The 16,464-nt window shown below is 43.4% G+C and overlaps 1 protein-coding gene across 2 annotated transcripts in view; it reads right to left on the bottom strand.

Annotated features, from left to right (window-relative positions):
• Positions 1–262: 262 nt before the first annotated feature.
• ARFGEF2 (ARF guanine nucleotide exchange factor 2) overlaps positions 263–16,464 on the bottom strand; it is a 33,185-nt gene continuing 16,983 nt past the window's right edge. Inside the window, exons 21-40 of one of the 2 annotated variants that reach the window (XM_082065457.1) lie at positions 16,300–16,458; positions 14,994–15,141; positions 13,939–14,038; positions 13,497–13,537; positions 13,242–13,411; positions 12,500–12,651; positions 12,155–12,327; positions 11,408–11,568; positions 10,510–10,640; positions 10,292–10,421; positions 9,791–9,926; positions 8,913–9,051; positions 8,784–8,838; positions 8,422–8,536; positions 8,048–8,178; positions 6,862–7,030; positions 6,327–6,465; positions 5,151–5,268; positions 3,345–3,532; positions 263–1,581 (exon numbers count right to left, since the gene is read on the bottom strand). In XM_082065457.1, coding sequence (XP_081921583.1) covers positions 3,356–3,532; positions 5,151–5,268; positions 6,327–6,465; positions 6,862–7,030; positions 8,048–8,178; positions 8,422–8,536; positions 8,784–8,838; positions 8,913–9,051; positions 9,791–9,926; positions 10,292–10,421; positions 10,510–10,640; positions 11,408–11,568; positions 12,155–12,327; positions 12,500–12,651; positions 13,242–13,411; positions 13,497–13,537; positions 13,939–14,038; positions 14,994–15,141; positions 16,300–16,458 — 2,544 coding nt within the window. In that variant the 3' untranslated portion in view covers positions 263–1,581; positions 3,345–3,355. Of the gene's footprint in view, positions 3,533–5,150; positions 5,269–6,326; positions 6,466–6,861; positions 7,031–8,047; positions 8,179–8,421; positions 8,537–8,783; positions 8,839–8,912; positions 9,052–9,790; positions 9,927–10,291; positions 10,422–10,509; positions 10,641–11,407; positions 11,569–12,154; positions 12,328–12,499; positions 12,652–13,241; positions 13,412–13,496; positions 13,538–13,938; positions 14,039–14,993; positions 15,142–16,299; positions 16,459–16,464 lie in introns of both variants that reach the window. The other variant, XM_082065456.1, reaches the window with a different exon arrangement.

The raw sequence follows: 16,464 nt of genomic DNA, 5'->3' as shown, positions 1-16,464 counted from the left end.
CCGCGGGGTAGGAGCCCGGTTGTTGATTGGAAAAAGGGACGTTCCCATCGTGGAAAAGGGCGGGAGAAAGGAAGCCAAGGAGGGGTGTGTTTGGGGGGAGAGAAAAGAGGAAATCCAACCAACCCCAAACAGAAAAGAAAACAAAGTGCTGGGGGAAGAAAAAAGAAGAGGGGAAAGGAAACAAAAAAAAGAAACAAAAAGGGGGGGAAGGAAAAAGGGGGGAAAAACACCCCCCCCCCAGCACCCCTAGAAGCGAAGCCCCGACTCGCAGCGCTGAACGCCCACACTGAACAGAGCAGGCTCATAAAACCACCTGGGAAAAACAAGCAACACTCTTAAAACTTTATTGATTAACCACTTGATTAAAGCATGGAATATTATAACAGTATTATACACAGTATCTTCATGTAGAAAACTTTACATAGTTCTTTTTTGTATTATATAATTTTGGTATTCTCTCAAAAATGTATACATCCATTGGGCAAGGAATGCTCTTTAAATTATTGATAATAAATGCACTTAATATGGAGATCTTCAAAAAACTTAGGCATTTTAAATATGTGAAAACATACATTTTACACAGAAATAACATTAAAGGTGCTGAACAAACTGAATTTACATATTAAAGGGAGCTGCGCTTCCAACAAAAAACTTAGTTCTATTTCAGACTAGAAGTTACATGTCTTTAATGATTCTCATTCTCACCAGTACGACAGCGAAAATTTGGGGCGTTGGCTTGTATGAGTGGACATTGGTGTAGATTGTTTACCGTTCCAAAAGCGAGACATGGATAACAAACCACTGTAAAAATAATATTTTCTTGTACTCTAAGACAACAGAATCAACTTGAAAGGGAGTTCTTAGGGTTTTCCTCATTAGCATCCTCCCCATGCCTATCTCCTAGAGGGTCCCAACATGAGAATAACAAATATCATGCAGTCTCCATATTTAAACTGTTATAGGTTAATGGGTCTATAGTTTAATTCGTTGCATACCACTACTGTAGAAGTCTAAGAGGCCGTGGGATTAGTGCGCGTATTGCAGGGTGTCTGGGCGCGGACCCCGATGTCGCGGCGCTCGCGCTCCCGCCCGTGGCCGCGTGTGGTGCGGGACAGCACACGGCTGTGCAAATACAGCCCTGTCAGGTATTGCACTTAACCGACCGGTTTTATTGCTTTAAGAGGGATGATCGACTCCACACAACAGACGGGATTAAGGCTGTTACCATCCAGCTGCGTTCCAGCCCCTCTTCTCCATCACGCACTACACAGTCCAGGATGGTTTGATGTCACGCGCCTATTTCAGCAGTTTATAAATGGTATAACTACAACAAGAGCTTTACTGAAGTGAAAGAACAGTCTCAGAACTGTGGCGGAAGGAAAGGATGGGTGACAGGCCCTTATTCTACCTGCAGAGACAGCACAGGTGCTGCACGGCACAGTCAAGAAAGCCCCACACACAACTAATGTAAGATGTGACGATTCAGAGATCGGTCTCAGGACAGGAGCTGTCAGGCTCTCAGGACTGTCGGCACAGACAAGCAGCAGCGGGTACATTCACTGAAGCTGTGACATTCAACAGCTGAAAAATGAGCGTTTTAAATATTTCCTTCAGGACTATCTAGAACAGGAAGTAAGAATTAGCCCATTCTTACAGATTTAAGTAGAATTAAAATAAATACTTGATTTTTAGTGTAACTGATGAATGGACGTTACCAGGGAATGATCCACACTACTAAACGCAACACAAAAGGACATTTCAAATGCAGCAAGTTAAATACCAGCACTACTTGTTTCTCAGTCTTTTAAAATTGTAAAATAGAGCCATATATTCCTTGCTACTAAATATTAGTGTACAGACAATGTAACAGGCATTTAAAAGTTAAAGAGCTACAACCACCATTTATTTTTCTTTGGTTAAAAATAAAAAGTAAAAATAAAAATGTGAAAGCCTTACTACTGCCATTGACTGCAACCCCGTTCCCTAACAGTGCTTCTGTAGAACAAGCCAATTCACGAACAGCACCATGTGAATCCTTTGGATACAGCTCACCAAAACCAAACACAATCCCAACAGCCTGAGAGCGGAATATCCCAAGACAAGCTCAGCTAGAACCGCCCTCCCGGGACACTGCAAGCGCACAATAACAGGTCCAATGCTTAACACCGGTCAAGATTGGTTTGGTTGGGGTGCGGTGGGGTTTTTAACACTGTCATATTTGAGGTTTGGCTACTATGGAGAGCGTTAACTCGGGTCTCCTCCAGCTGCCCCCAAAGCACCGGCATGTATTGGGAACTCTCACAGTACATAAATGCACTTCAGTTTAATTTTGCTGGAGCAGCTCCATGGGAATTCAGTTTTCTTTTGGATCACAACAGGAATTAATAGTTGAGAACAAAAATAATTTGCACAAGAAGACAAATTGGAAGTTGCAGGTCTGCAGCAAAGACACAGAACCTGATACAGCTTAAAGACGGGACTTCTTGCTAAACAGACACAATTACTGCTAAATACACTATAGTCGAGGGTAAAAAAGGTGGGATTATTAGTTCTGAACTTGGTTTTTGGTATTACTGTCTATGCTCTGTCCATGATCTGGCAACATATGAAAGTAAACACAAAGTTTAAAAGCTGGTTTGGTTTTGTGGTTTGGTTGGTTGGTTTTTAATGCCTTTAACTCAAGACTAACAGGCTGAATAGAGCAGACGCTGCTGTGCGCTCCTGGTGTAAAACCTGCCATGGAAACAAATAAGGCTCAGAAGATGAAGCACTGATATTAGAAAAAGGTAAAAATTACTTGCTAAGCAGGAGGAAAACCCTTTCCCCAAATATCCTACAGGCTTGTCCACTTCAGAAACTGCAACGCGCTACCTGCTCTCATCATGTGCACACAAAGAAAAACCCAGAGGGATCTAAGGTGGTCTTCAGCCACTGCAGTACAGTTTATTATGAACACATGTGCTGACATCACAAGGCTATACAACTATAGTCATCATTTCCAAGGGGCGTAATTTCTACTGAGGAGTCCAGCCCATTGATCGGATTTAGCTGGGATGCAAGACCGAACAACTGATAACAGACTAGAAGAGACAGACTTGATCATAAGGATGACAAGCATCGAAACAAAGAGACTTTACATCTACTGTATTAACTTTGTAAGCAATAATTTAAATAAAACTGCTGATAGTTTTGTAGGATGGACAGAACAGGATTTCTTTCCTCCTCCCCGAATGCCATTGTGGTAAGAGCAACTTGCTGTGTTGACACACCAGGGTCCCATTTCTTCCCACCCGCTTTAATCCACCTCTGGAACATCACTGTATGTACAGGGCCCAGCGACCGACCCTGCTTCGGGCTACCACGGAGGCAGGTTCATCCCGGCCGGCCGTATCTGCTCCTCGGTGACGCAGATTTTGAACACGACCCCGATACGCAGGAAGAACTTGCGCAGCACTGCTCGGAGCTCAGGGATCAGGTCGAACTGCATGATTTCACACAAGTATGGATAATACGTTGAAGCGTGTGCCCTAAACTATCAAAGTAGAGATTTAAAAAAAGAATGTTACTCTCTGTTACTATAGGAAAGCACAGAGTCTGTGCCGCGTTCATGGCTGCTCCGCCGCGTTGAGCGCCAGGTCTCCCCCGCCGGAAGGCTCCCCGTCCAGCGCCGTGTCCGAGCCCCGCGGGCGCCGGCACCGCTGCCCCGACACGGCCCGCGGGGCTCGGGCGGCTGAGGCCGGAGGGGCTGCCGGGACTGCTGTCCCCTCTGATGTGAATCTGTCCAGTGCGCTTCTCCAGCCTCGACAGAATATCGCCCACGGCACTCAACGCCTCGCACGGCTGAACCGGGCGTGAAGAAGTATCTCCATTACGTGTGGGGATTTCTTCCCCTCCAGTGACTCATCATCTCCAGAACTCATTCACCGTCTGTTCCAGTACGTCCTTCCCCTCGCTTTCTGCTAATAACGACTTTATGTGCCTCTCAATTTATTTTACAGATAAGAGATAACTGAGTAAAGTCCAACCTACAGAGAGCTCCATGTACGGGAGCCAGCCTGTGTCCTCATTCCTGTTGCACCCTCTCAACCCCTTCCAGGTCCATCACCCCTTTCAATGTGGGAGAGCAGAATTGCCAGCGGTGTTTAAGATGCTAACCTGGCCTGAGTTACACAACAAGAAATTGGTTTTGTCCTCTGTTGGTTTTCTAATAACGCTCAGTATTAGTTACAGGGAAAGTTGATGGAACTCTCTGTTTCACCACAGAAATGTTATAATAAAAAGATACTGGGACTGTGTACTAAGGAATGGCCAAGTCACTGTTTTATCTACAGAGAATTAAGACTATTCTGACAACACACTGTAACCACACTAATTTCTTAAGATATTGGTAAATTGCAATAAAACATCCCAAGCTACGCAAGAGTGAAGTGAAATGACACACTTTGCAAGATAAGAAAAAAAATCACCAAGAAAAAACCCCACACTTTAAAACAAGATTAAACAGTATTGGAAAGCTTAAAAAAAGATAAGCAACTTCTGGAAGTTTCTCTACACGTCCTAATGTAGGGAATATTTGCATTCACCTTTTCCACAAACGGGCCAAGATCCTGAGCAGTATGTTTTGCCACCGCTGTGAAGGAACCAGAGTTCCCAGTTCACAGGGTGACATTCCCTCTGCAGTTCTGTGCAGCTGTCACCGCACGAGCCCGTCCCTCACTGCACGCTGTGAGAGCTCTGCAGGGATTCAGTGTCCCTGTGCAGCTGTCACCGCATGAGCCCATCCCTCACTGCACGCTGTGAGAGCTCTGCAGGGATTCGGTGTCCCTGTGCAGCTCTGCAGGGATTCGGCGTCCCTGTGCAGCTGTACCCACACGAGCCCGTCCCTTACTGCACGCTCGCTGCTCACTGTGAGAGCTCTGCAGGGATTCGGTGTCCCTGTGCAGCTCTGAATTGCACAGACACGGTCTGAGTTTTTACAGTGTGGAATTCTTGGAAAACCAGGAAACGTGATGCTGACTGTGTTTCAAGGAGAGCACACGCTATGTGAACGAGCAAGCCACTGTGCAATACAGATGAAGACTGAATTCAACAGGAGCAGAAATGAAAAACCACCCGAATGCAAACAGACAGGACTTCCAGCCTCCTCTTACCTTCTCGTCACTGATCTTCAATGTTTTTGTTAGAAGCAGCAGCAGGAGATTGGTCCAAGCTTCCCTGTGGCTTTCTGAGTTCACAGTGATAAAGTACGCCAGGGCTTCACTGCACACACTAAGGAGATCACACAGTTCAGACAGTCCATAAAGAAAACTCAAACATTTTATAACCTGCACTGTTTGTCCTCTCGTAGTGTATTTTGTTTTTAATCAAAATGCATTTCCATGGCCAAGTTTTCAGTCATATGCAGCTTTAATTGCACAAATGTGTCTCAATGATGTTTCTCTTACAGTGGTTGTGACAGATGCCTGAACTGAAGTAGTTTTTATGTTGTCAACAAGGCACCATGGAGTCACAGTTTGATTTTCCTCATAAACTGTAATTGAAGTGTTGTCACCTTCAGCCTGCAAACATTATTTCCTGATCCTTACACCAGGACAGCTTAACAACATGACAGATCTCCCTCCAAATCTCAACTGCTCTAGTAAAGATCTGCAGAGCTCTGCTTCACAGATCAAAGAGGGATTACTGCTGTATTAATAACGCTTTGGTCCATGCTGTAGACTGTTAAGGTACAAACTGTACCCGTTACTGTGGCTTACTTCTGGGCACTGTTTTAACTAAAGAGGGAACAGAACCTCCTCTTTTACACACTAAAAAGATGAATCTGTCCATAGGTGCTTACAAATCAGAATGGCACTGAAATCCACCACATTAATGCCAACAGCAACTTTAAGAGTTCTCTACATCTGATCAGACATTAGTACTCTGAACTTTCATGTACTAACAACTCACTTTTCAAATAAAGGGGACCACAAGACCCTTTTATATTTATTTAGCATAATTTTCTGTGTTTACCTAAGCCCCCGATACACAGCATCTTACCCTGCACTGGTTACATTACCGTACCCTATTATACATCTGAATACCAGTATGCACTCAGATGAAAAAGTATTCATACACCACCACTTCATAAAGAAAAGCTTATGTCAGGCAAGAAGGCGCTTCATTTATTCCAAGTAGATTGCTTCCGTATTGCTAAATCACCGTTCAATGAAGAGTGGTCATATCTCTATCTGTATCTACATACTGGGCGCGCTCTGCTCAGCGGGTGACCCAGGCGCAGCACAGCGGCCGCAAACAGGCGGCAGCAGGGACGCCGCTGCTCTCACCTCAGCAGCCGCTGCTGGATCGCGTCCCACGAGGCCCGCCGGCTTTCGTCCACGTACATTCGGAAGAGGATCCTCAGGCAACAAGCCAAGCTGCTGGTCTCTTGCTTTAAGAGATTGGGTTTTGATTTACCCTTGAACCCTAGAAATCAGGTGAACAGAGGGAGAGAGGGAACACCCCCAGCTGTGGTTACTCACCAAGAGGTGGATTTTACCAACAGCACCTCCCATAGTGAACAGTGATGATTTCCTATCTGGGCAGCGCTTCCTCCTCCCTGATTTGACTGAGACCCAAGCTATTCTTACAAAGACATTTAACTGCAGCAGCACCAAATGTGTACTTCTACTTAATCAAAAAAGCAGATAATTTAGCAAAAGGAATTATTCAAGTTATTCAAGTTATCAGGAAGGAGACAAGTAATAACACACCACTGTCAGATTAACTAGAGATTATTGCAGTGATACACTTTCCTATCTTGGTAGCTCAAGCTATAAATGGAGCTCGGTATCTTTATCAAACTAAAAATAACAGCCTCACCTGCTCTCCATAACACAGTTCGCTGTTCGTAATTTGAATTAAAGGCTTTTGAAAATGAATGAGACTCCTGCAGACAATCTAGTAACTTAAAGAGGTGATGTGAAGACATGTACTTATACATTCCTTGATCTTCTGTGTCAATGTGGATGTCTGCATCCAGAGAATCTCGCTAAAGGAAAGAGAGGGGGGAGTGTCAATAACATTCTTTTTATACAAGTGTAAGAGGCTTTGATACTTCACAGACCAAACACCACTGACTCCAGATTCCATCGTTAGATACGAGTGAAATATCAGCACAATACACCCCAGCAGAACGGCCCTGCCAAACGTCAGAGTTGTACTCTGTTCAGTAGGATCTTCTAAAAGGCAGAAATTATGATCTATCCTAGTTATTAATATGAAAAAATATACTAAGAACAACAAGGGAAGAACCTCCCTTATCAAGGCATAACAAAGTCACAGCAACTCAATATTGCACATTGCCCACCCCTGGGAGCTGAGCGGGTCTGCTAAATTCTGAAAAACATCAAAATGAACCATAAAAATAGTGCAAGTTTCAATGTTGCACAGTGTAGAAATCCCCCATCTTTGGCCAATGTCAAGTTTCATTAAAATTGGTCAATATTTTCAGGTAACTTTATCAGGAATTGAACCACACCATCCCCAAACACAACCTGAACACAGTGCCCGAAGCTTCCAGCCCAGGGCTCTGGTTGCGTAGCCAAGAGCCGCTTGCGCTGTTCCCTAGAACCAGAATTCTTAGGGACAAGGACCTTTCTGAGGCAGGTTAAGGAGTTAAACCTTGCTCATTAACCTCGCTGCAGTTCAGCTCTGCGTCTCCTCCTGTGTAAACCCCTGGAAGCTGAGCAAAGCCTCAGCTGTGGCCAAATGAAGCCAGGCTGAACGACGGGGAAGAAAGCTCTCCCCAAAACAAACAAGAAAACCCTTCCTGATGAGTATGTGCTCATTATAAAAACAACAATATATTATATTCATAATAAAAGTAATAGTAATATAATAATCCAATGTGCAAGAAACAAGGCAGTCAAAAAACCAAATCACAGCTTAAGAGCAACGCTGCACACGTTTCATGTAGTTCTGAGAGCCACCAAAAGGAAGAGACCGTGTGCTCTGTTTTGTGAGCACGCAATAGTGCTGCCACAGCCTTAGAAACAAGTGATGGTACCTGAGCTGCAGCCATGTGCTCAGCATCCTCCTTCTTGCTGGTTGCTGGATAGAACACTATATTATCGATGGTCTGTATCAATTCCAGCTGCACCACACACTTGATGAGGAGGCCAGCAAATAGCTTCTGGTCTGATGAAATGGAGTAAGACAAGTTTCAGAAGCAACTTACAACAATTTACTTACAACAGGTTAGCGAAACACATTACCATTATCATTTTGATAATTAGTGATGATGTGAATTATAAAGAGAAAATTTCTCTGCAAAGCACAAAAACAAGTTACAAGTGCCCCAAAAATTTCTCTACGGGGCTACAGAAGTGGACTAAGAGAAGGTGTAAGAGTTCATTTAATAAACTTGCACGTTTCCCTTACTTGTGTAAGGACCACCCTTCCAGCTCTCATCTGTCGGATTTGAAAATTGACTTTGTCCTCTTTCTGAAGCATTTTTATCCATGCTGCTCAGAGACTGGTGATCTAGGTCTAAATCCTGGAAAAGAACGCAGAACAGTTCTAGCAACCCCAACTCCCAACCAGCTCGCAGATTGCAGCACTAATCGTAGATTCAAAGGCTTCCTGCACCCATTCTTTGTATCTTATTTCACAATGACACCAAATACAAGCTAATGGCAATTCTGGTATTTGCGGTTAAGTGTATTTACTACAATCAAACCTTTTGAAAGCTAACCTGACGCGCAAGCCTTCGAGTTAGTTTGCTGCACTGAATGAACTCTTACCAAGTGCTTTTCGGCCGAATCCTCGTCCATCCCCGCCGGCCTCCACGTCAGCAAGCTGCGCAAAGGAAACGGGAAACGTTGTCACTCTGGAACTGGGTATCAGCATGAGAACTACGTTTATGAACTTACACATGAGGAATTGTAGTTTTGAAGATTTCCAGCATACAATTGCATGTCTGGCCCCAGACTTCAGGGCTGAATTTCTGTCCATTCAGTATTACCAGGTTTTCTAGGCAGTTTGTACCTGATCGAGCCAACTGCTCGTTATCTGTGAAAGAAACGTTCCCACAACATGAGTGAAAAATCAAGCATTCTCTATTACTGCTCCACTAAACATTTTAACCAATATTGTGAAATGCATGATACCTGAACTCAAAGCCTCCTTATACAGAATATTACAAGAATATCAAGCTTAGGAACCTAATGAATAAAAAATAATGTTTAAAAATAGATTCGATGAGATTGAAATGCAAAGAGGGAAGCCAAAGGACAGGAGGAGGCAGAAAGGAAGCGCACAGCGAGACGAGGGCAGGACAAGCGCCATCAGAAAGGTGTGACCTCCTGCAGGGCGGTCCCTCCGCACCCCGTGCTGGGAACACGGGGGGTTCAGGCAGAAGAGCTGGAGCCCAAAAGACTTTCTTTAACAAGTCATATCTTACAGTATTAGATGGTTGAAAGAAGGGCAGGGGTGGGAATCAGAATGCATACATGTATATGTATGTGTGAATAAATGAGGTGTTTTACCCGTGGTGGTTGGCAGAAGATTAACACAACTCCCTACAAGCATTTGCTCTGTCACAACAGCACCATGAACACATTACAAACACATTAACTAACTGACTAAATAGAATGATGCTCAAATATTTAAGACACTGCATGCATCTGTTACATAACATATTGTCCTAATGGTAGTTTTTATTCTTCCAAAATCCAGTGAACTTTCCCCTTCTTAAATAATGAGCATTTAAAAAAATACATTCATCCAAAGATACGAAGAAATAATCTACCTTGTTTTACACACCAGTGTAACTGTGCAAGTATGTCAGGGAGGAGGATCTCATTTAAAGCTTCATAAAATTGCGTGAATACATCACAGATGGCGTAAAGTGCATGGTTGCATGTAGTGGTCATCCACTCAGATTTCTGTGAGGAGAGATGAGACATGGTTTTGTGCGGTTTCCCTGTGACAGCGCTTGGCCTCGCTACTGCAGAGGTCTTGCCAGTAGCATTTAGTTGGCCACATGAATACTGTTCAAAAAACAACACATTTTCACAACAAACTGTGAATATTCTCCTTGAAAATGCACCAACAAGACAGCCAGACAGGCCCCCGGGCGGCGCTGTGCGAGAGCTCTCACACAACACAGGGGACGGCGCCGCAGGCGCAGCGGGTGCTGGACGCACACGGACCTCACAACAGCACCAACTGCTGCCTCCACTGGGCGAGTTCTGACAGAACCTCAACCGTTTGCTTGCTGTGCGGGTTGTGTGTGTGGGTTTGTTTTTACCTCTGTTTGTTGTTCAGGGAGTTTCATGTTATCAAAAATCCTAAAGACAATTCTGAACAGATCTTGCCACCAGTGCTTTTCAAAGGTATGGCCATAGCTCTTCATTATTTCAAACATCACTGTTAAGCCTCTACAAACAAACCCAAACAGAGGAAAAGATGTTAAAGTGCATACCTGGCATCTCTTCACCAACTGAAGTAAAAATAAAGCTTTATTACCTTGTTCGAACATCTAATTTGCAACGATTGATGATACAAGAAAGTTCAAATAAAATGGGAAACCATCCTCTGACCCACACTCTGTCCCCAGGAGCAACATTCATGTCATCGCTTGTGTATTCTCGTAGTACCTTGGAGACGGGCAGGAAGAGAAAGATTAAAAACGAAAAAATGTTAAAGATCTTCCCTGCTGACAGGTTTGATAGTGCTAGCGGCACGCACAGACCGGAAAGCTGGCTTAGCTTCCACTGCAACACTCAGCATGGAAAACGCAGCACAAATCTGAGACAAATCTACCTGTGAAAACACTGCGGGAAAAAAGGGAAAATAAATACTTCAATCCATTCTACTGAAGTCCTGCTGAAGGCTTTACAAGTTGCAGAGGTTTGGACTTTAGGAAGCAAGACTGACAGGCAATAGTTCTATAAATATAGGAAATAAGGAAACCTAAGTTTGGCATCAAGCAATTGTCCACTTTTCCGCACGCTGATCCGGCACGCGCGTCCTGCGGCGGTGACACAGCTGCCACCTACTCTGCAGCACAGTGATATAGGAAGTAGTCACACAACAGACTGATGGAGAAAAATGTGTTTGTAACCATTTTAACTAGATATATTTAGTGTGATAGAACAAGAACTATTGTTTTCCAGGTCATCATAACGCTATAAAAAAGGACTATTTCATTTAGTTATTTCAAATTTGGACTGATCAGACTTGAATTTTTTTAGCTAGTCCTAGTTAATGCTTCCACAATGACAAAATTACTCCTGACTCTGAATAAGCTTTTAATACAAATGCTGCTGGGAGAATCAAAGCTCTTTTAGTTACAAGATTAGTCTCAGTTTAACAGTGGAAGACAGTGTGAGAGTACACAAGGGTAAAAGTTAAAAGAAAATACCTGTGGTCGTTCTGAAACATATTTAGCGCAATACCGAATAAGTCTAATAGCTTCCATGCTGGTGTCTGGAAACGCAACGTTACAGGCGAACTCAGAAAGACACTTCACTGCATCCTGAAATGAGTCAATCGCTGCTGGAAAGTGCTGTTGAAAAATATTTGCTGCAAAGAACAGACAAATACATTTTAAAAATGGAGCAATATTGCAATCCGCAGATAAAGCGGCACTGACCTACGGCTGTCAGCCACGCGCGGCACACCAAACGGACAGACAGGAAAGGACCAGACTGAAGGCCTGGTTCACGAATATCTGGGTTGGTTGTTTTTCTTGGAAAGCGGTGGCAGCATGTTCTTAAAATACACTTCTAGAGCAGGTAGACTGTATGAATTAAACTCTATAAACAGGCGCATATCAGCGTCACAAGCTTTATGATCCCCACCATATGATACTGAATCAGCATGGAAGCTTGTGAAATGTGGTGGTTAATCCAGAAAAACTTATTGTGACAGATGGGGCAACATACAAACTTACTAAATCTATTCCAAACTTCCAGAGTCCTATAGCAGGCTATCTATATCTAGTTATTCCTGCCCATAGCAATCAGAAGACTTGAGGGGTAAGACCTGGCTGCAAGACCTTGTGTTTATTTACCTGGAAATACAAGTGGCGTATTCAGATGGGCCTTTTAAACAAGAATCACAGCAGCTAAGCTGACTTGGGTACCCACATATATCCAGCACTACTTACTAACTATGTGTGCTGTGGTTTGGAAGGCCAGCTCCACAATATTCCCATCATGGTCTGACGCTGCTTGATGAAAGACTGCAAAGATATTCTTCCATCCTGAACGGATGTTACCAGCTTGAGAATTCACCATCTGAGCAATACAGCGTATCACCATGTCCCGAATAGTTGGAGATCTTCAAAACCAAAAACAAATGGAAAGTGAGACTTTCACAAATGGCACAATTCACAATTCCATGCTGGCACAAGTACGTCGGCCACTCCCATTTACGTGACAATCTGACCCACACCAAGTGACATCTTTAAGCAGGACTAATGCAAGCTAACGGAACGTGCAGTGCAACACACCTGTTTTTCTTCATAATATGCTCAAAAGGCCTGAGGAAGTCTTTCTGGAAGCGGAAGTTGGCTAACTCTCCCTTCTCAAGAAACTTCATTGACAGCTGCCTTAATGAGTCCACTGCAAAGATGGCGACATCCTCATTAGGGTTACATCCAACCTGGAAGAACAACATTTTCAAACACCAGCTAATGTATTATTTATGAGTAACACATTCATCATTCAAGTTCCATGTCAGTCCACTAGAAATCACTGGCATGTTCTGGTTTTCAGATACTTAGAAGATGGGGGTTACTTAGAAAGGGCTTGTGCAGTCATCTGCTCCAACCAAAGAGACCCCTGGATTTTGTACGCAACAAGTGCAGAACTATAATGGCCAGCGAGACACTAAAAACCGGTTCAAAAAAACCCCACCCAAACACGCTATAGTTTCCCAAGGAAAGTAACTTTATTGTTCCGGGATCATCTGTATGTATTTTCAAGAAAGACCATCTTGGCATTTGACCAGAAAGATAAGACAATGGCATAAAACTACAAATCCAAAATCATATAATGAAGTGATTAAAGTCATACCCATAAGCATTCCTATTTCTATACTTTACATTTTAAACACGTGTTTCCTTTAGGTGCCTTTAATTGATTTTTTTTTCTTAATATCACAACCTACAGCACTGAGACCACAAAAGGAAAAAGCTGATTAAAGAAGTCCAGTTATTGATATACGCTCTGTAACTTGATTTTAACAAGTACCTTATTGAAGTGATCTCCAATCACATGCCAAATCCTCGACCACTGCAGCCTGATGCGGTTCATGTTGTAATAGGATATCTCCACTATCTTCTGCAGGCTGAACATGCGCGGGTGGTGCGGGGAGGCCAGCTCGTCCATGGATACAGCACACAGCCAGCGGACAAAGTCAACTGGGCATTAAAACACACCACCGTGAGTTCAGGGTGCTATACTGCAAGAGTTCCCGTAACGCAACCAGTCAGCGTACACACGTACCTATTGCGTTTCCATCCAGCCTCGTTGATCCCGTAAATATCCTGTGGAAGAAACGAGTAGCAGTTTTAGCTGCACATCCACAAGAGTCAATCAGTACATCTCCTGGAGGTTTTACAATCAACCCTCCACGCCCTGAACTCTGCGGCTGTTTCATTCTTACTCCTGGGCAGCAGTTCATGTCCTTCTCCTGGTCCAAGCATACACACAGTGCCTGCTCTCATATAAACTACGCCAGCTATACTGCAATGTAATGACAGTCCTGTATTACATGCCTAAAGAGACAGACCTATCGGGTCCAGAGGAAGGATCTCCGTATCAGCATTTTCCTCACAAGAAAAACAGGCTTCAGGAACAAAAGTCCCTGTCAGAGCCGGCACACGAGGTGAGGACGGGCAGTCACCTCAGCTCCCCCTTCCCCAGAGATGGGTTGTGTTCTCAGTACCTGTCGACCGCCACCACCACGCTCTGGGAGCTGGTCTCTCCCACCGACTCCTGAATGCTCGCCATGTGCCGTCTGTCGGCCCCGCTCCCCACCAGGTTACCTGCAACACAAGCCACCACAAACCAGGCCTCAGGATCATGAAATCAGGACTATAGATTAAGCCCAGCTTTATACAGGTAGACAATGACTACTGCTTTCAATTAGCTTCTAAGTTACATGGAGCAGTTGGTGCCTTTGCCAGATCAGTGCCAGATTATTACAAAATTAAACATCTGGTAAGAAGTATGTCTTTTTTACCCTTAGGGCATTGTGTATTGACCATCATGTTTAAGTTACAATGATGTATGCTGTTAATAAAAATTGGAAATGATAAAATATTGCTTTAAAATATTAACTCTAAGTCAGATACAAGTGGTTAATGGTAAGCACAGTTCTGTTACATTCAGTATCATCAGAGTGTGTAGCATCGACTCCAAAGTATTTTCAAATTCAAATGTTTCCTTGATAGCTTTCCAAAGATTAAGGCAACTCGCCTCATCCCTCTGATTTACAGCTTGAAATCTAAGGTTTGTTTCTTGCACATAATGCAGCAACAATAGGAACTGGAACAGCAAGACCAACATGCAGATGTAAAAAATTCCTTTGGAAAACCAATTATCAATCATCGAAACACCTATCAGCTCCTAAAGATTAATGGCTTTTTTACTATTAGAGTGTAAAGAGAAAGAACTGTTAATACTGGTAGCAAACCCATGACTTAGTAAGTATGGTACAACAGTCTTGACAACAACATGTTCCAGCAAGTAAATCTGGAGGAGTTTAGTTAAATATCTTAACCCAATTACAAAGTTAAAATGTATTTGGTAATTAGTCATCTTAAAATCATCTTAATATATATACATCTTAAAATAGAACAGTTCCATTTTTTTAAGTTTCAATAATCCAATATAGCTTCACCTGGGAACAAGTAAATGTATTTTAGTGCAACACTGAGCTTTCTCAGCCCTCACACCCCACTTACACGTGCACCTGTGACTGTGAGATCATCATCTTACCTAACCCCAGGCCCATGAACTCTTCCCCTCCGGACGCGGAGCCTTTGCTGCTTCCCTCCCGCTCTCGCCCAGAGCCAGACAAATACCGAGTCTTCACTCCAGTTCCTATCAGCTGTGCCAGTTCCAGCTGACTGATACATTTCAAGATCTGAAAGCAAAAGATACTTAAACATTTGGGTTTCTGGACTCTATTATACTTTTATTCCTAACATATATTTATGTTTAATATTTATAACCTTTAAAACAACTGTGGCAATAACAGTTTTGAGGTACCTGAAACATGACCAACGCAACTGGAAGTGAAGTGGAGTGATTCACTCCAGATCACCAGCTGCCATCAATCATGCCAATATGAGAAAAAAATAAACAGATTGAAAAATCTAACTTGGATCCCTAACTACTATAGGAAACCTTTTTATTAATCCTCACAGCATCAGCCTTCAAAACCATGAACAACCTGGCAGTGATCTTCTAGAGTTCACTGTCCCACAGAGATGCAAAGACTGAATTATTGCAGCTGCCGCTTGGAGTAACGATGTCCCAACAGACAGTGAAAATGCCCAAACGGCGCCTTGCCATCAGCACAAAATCCATCATCTCTTCTCTCTTCTTCCCCACTGCAGCTCCCCTTGGACCAGCACCAGCACTTGTGAGCGTGTGTGGTAAGCCAGGCCTAAGTCATCTGTCAGCTAGAGAACCTTTTCTCTTCTGTTACTGTGTAGCCAAAGCCTATTGCCAGAGAACACAATGCAGCAGGAATGGCCCTTTGAGGAGCAGCACAGATTTAGATCTGATGAAAGAGCCCTGGCAAATATGCTTTAAGAAAATACATACGATCCTGATGGCCTGTCCTTACCTATCCCCCACCACGTTATTTTAACCCTTATTTTTCACGTGACTGTGGTATAAACATTGCCAGACACCGCACAGACAAGTCTGGGCCTGTGAGCTGGGATATTTTTGTTCACGTGAACAAGAATGCAATAGTTTCTGTGCAGAATTCCCTGAAGTCAAATGAGATTTTAATATGGTTTTAATTACAAAGCAAAAGCACATACAAAAATTACAGTATTGGTCATAGAGTGTCTATAGGGTCTGCCAAAAAGTGCAGTGCATTATTTTCTATATGGATATACATATATTAAAAAGCTACTAACAAAACAATGCACTTGCATCCCTATTTTAGAGGGGGTTCTGACCCATGCTGGGAGCTAACGCGGTTACAAGAGACGGGCAGTAAGGACAAAATCCTGCAAGTTTTCAGAGGACAACACAGTTGCACTATTTAAATTAACCAAGTTTTTACCTCATGCCAAGAGTTCCCAAGGTAGTTGCCATCTGTGTGAGCAACCGTAATAAGTGTCTTAATGGTATCTATGTTCTTCTGTTTCATTTCTGTAATACTGGAGCTGGCAGTCAACAAGGAAAACCGAGCAAGCGCCTGTACATAAGCATCTCGTTCAAGCTGCAA

This window comes from Streptopelia decaocto (assembly GCF_964273445.1).
Source record: "Streptopelia decaocto genome assembly, chromosome: 14".
Taxonomy (NCBI): Eukaryota; Metazoa; Chordata; class Aves; order Columbiformes; family Columbidae; genus Streptopelia; species Streptopelia decaocto.
The sequence above is the reverse complement of the archived record's forward strand: the minus strand, read 5'-3'. Positions and strand labels throughout refer to the sequence as shown.